This window comes from Nanorana parkeri, unplaced genomic scaffold (genome assembly GCF_000935625.1).
Source record: "Nanorana parkeri isolate BGI_ZX_2015 unplaced genomic scaffold, ASM93562v1 scaffold1760, whole genome shotgun sequence".
Classification (NCBI taxonomy): Eukaryota; Metazoa; Chordata; class Amphibia; order Anura; family Dicroglossidae; genus Nanorana; species Nanorana parkeri.
In genome coordinates this window covers 115,537-116,473 of record NW_017308028.1, presented here as the reverse complement: position 1 = coordinate 116,473, position 937 = coordinate 115,537, and the positions used below count along the sequence as shown (strand labels likewise).

The window sequence follows — 937 nt, the reverse complement described above, 5'->3', positions numbered from 1 at the left end:
GGGGGGTGGGGTGGGCCTCCGTCACTGCCCTGTGTATTGGATCGGCTCAGAAGTTCTCCTTGTTGAAGTAGAATTGCACTTTTCTGGGGTCCATGCTGGAGTATTGATGGCAGCACTGCTGTAGGCTGTTGCCCAGAGCTTGAGGGCCACATAGAAACACACCCACAGTAGACCTATGCAGACGGAAAAAAGAATCCCATTGGATAAAATATGGATTAGGGCAAAATACAATAAGTACAAGCGCGTTGTCTACCGTGGGCTTGCAACACATGCCCCAAAAAACATCAGTGAAGTGCCCCTTGCCTCGCACAATGGCACAATAGGGATAACAACTGCTCTTATTATATGGCACGGCTGCACTATGACCACCATCTCTACAACAGAGATACTCATTAAAGGAGAACTATGGGGTTAAGGCTTTTCCCCATAGTTCTCCTTAGGGTCACGGGAGGACACAAACTAGCGTCCTCCCGTCACCCTAAGCTCAGTATATAGGGAGCTGTAGCTCGCGGTATACTGAGACGCTGCAGCCGGAACGGATCCCGACATTACTGTCTGCATCCGCCCAGCTGCGTGAGTGACAGCTTGGCTCTGCCTATCTAGAGGCAGAGTCGGCTGTACCCGCCCCCTCCCCGTCCGTTCCGCCGGTCAGCGCTGGAGGATCGGAGAGGGGGGTAATCCCTGCAGGGAGCTGTGAGTGACAGTCACGGCTCTCTGCAGGCACAGGATCGAGAAGTGAGCGAGCGACTGTATGTGTTCGCTCCACGATCTACTGAGCCGACGTGTGACAGTCTCATTGTCACAGGTCGGCTAGAACTATGAGGCTGGGGGATTTCCACTCGCCTCATAATTCTCTTTTAAGCAATAGACTTGTTAGGACCCAACCTAAAACCTTATAATAATACGCCACCTTGTGGCTAGTCATCTTAGTACATCC

The 937-nt window shown here is 52.1% G+C and overlaps 1 protein-coding gene across 1 annotated transcript in view; it reads right to left on the bottom strand.

The window, feature by feature from the left end:
* Nucleotides 1-19: 19 nt before the first annotated feature.
* The window catches only part of NOX1 (NADPH oxidase 1), a 21,355-nt gene continuing 20,437 nt past the window's right edge, over nt 20-937 (bottom strand). Inside the window, exon 13 of the mRNA XM_018571446.1 lies at nt 20-173. Coding sequence (XP_018426948.1) covers nt 47-173 — 127 coding nt within the window. The 3' untranslated portion in view covers nt 20-46. The remainder of the gene's footprint in view (nt 174-937) is intronic.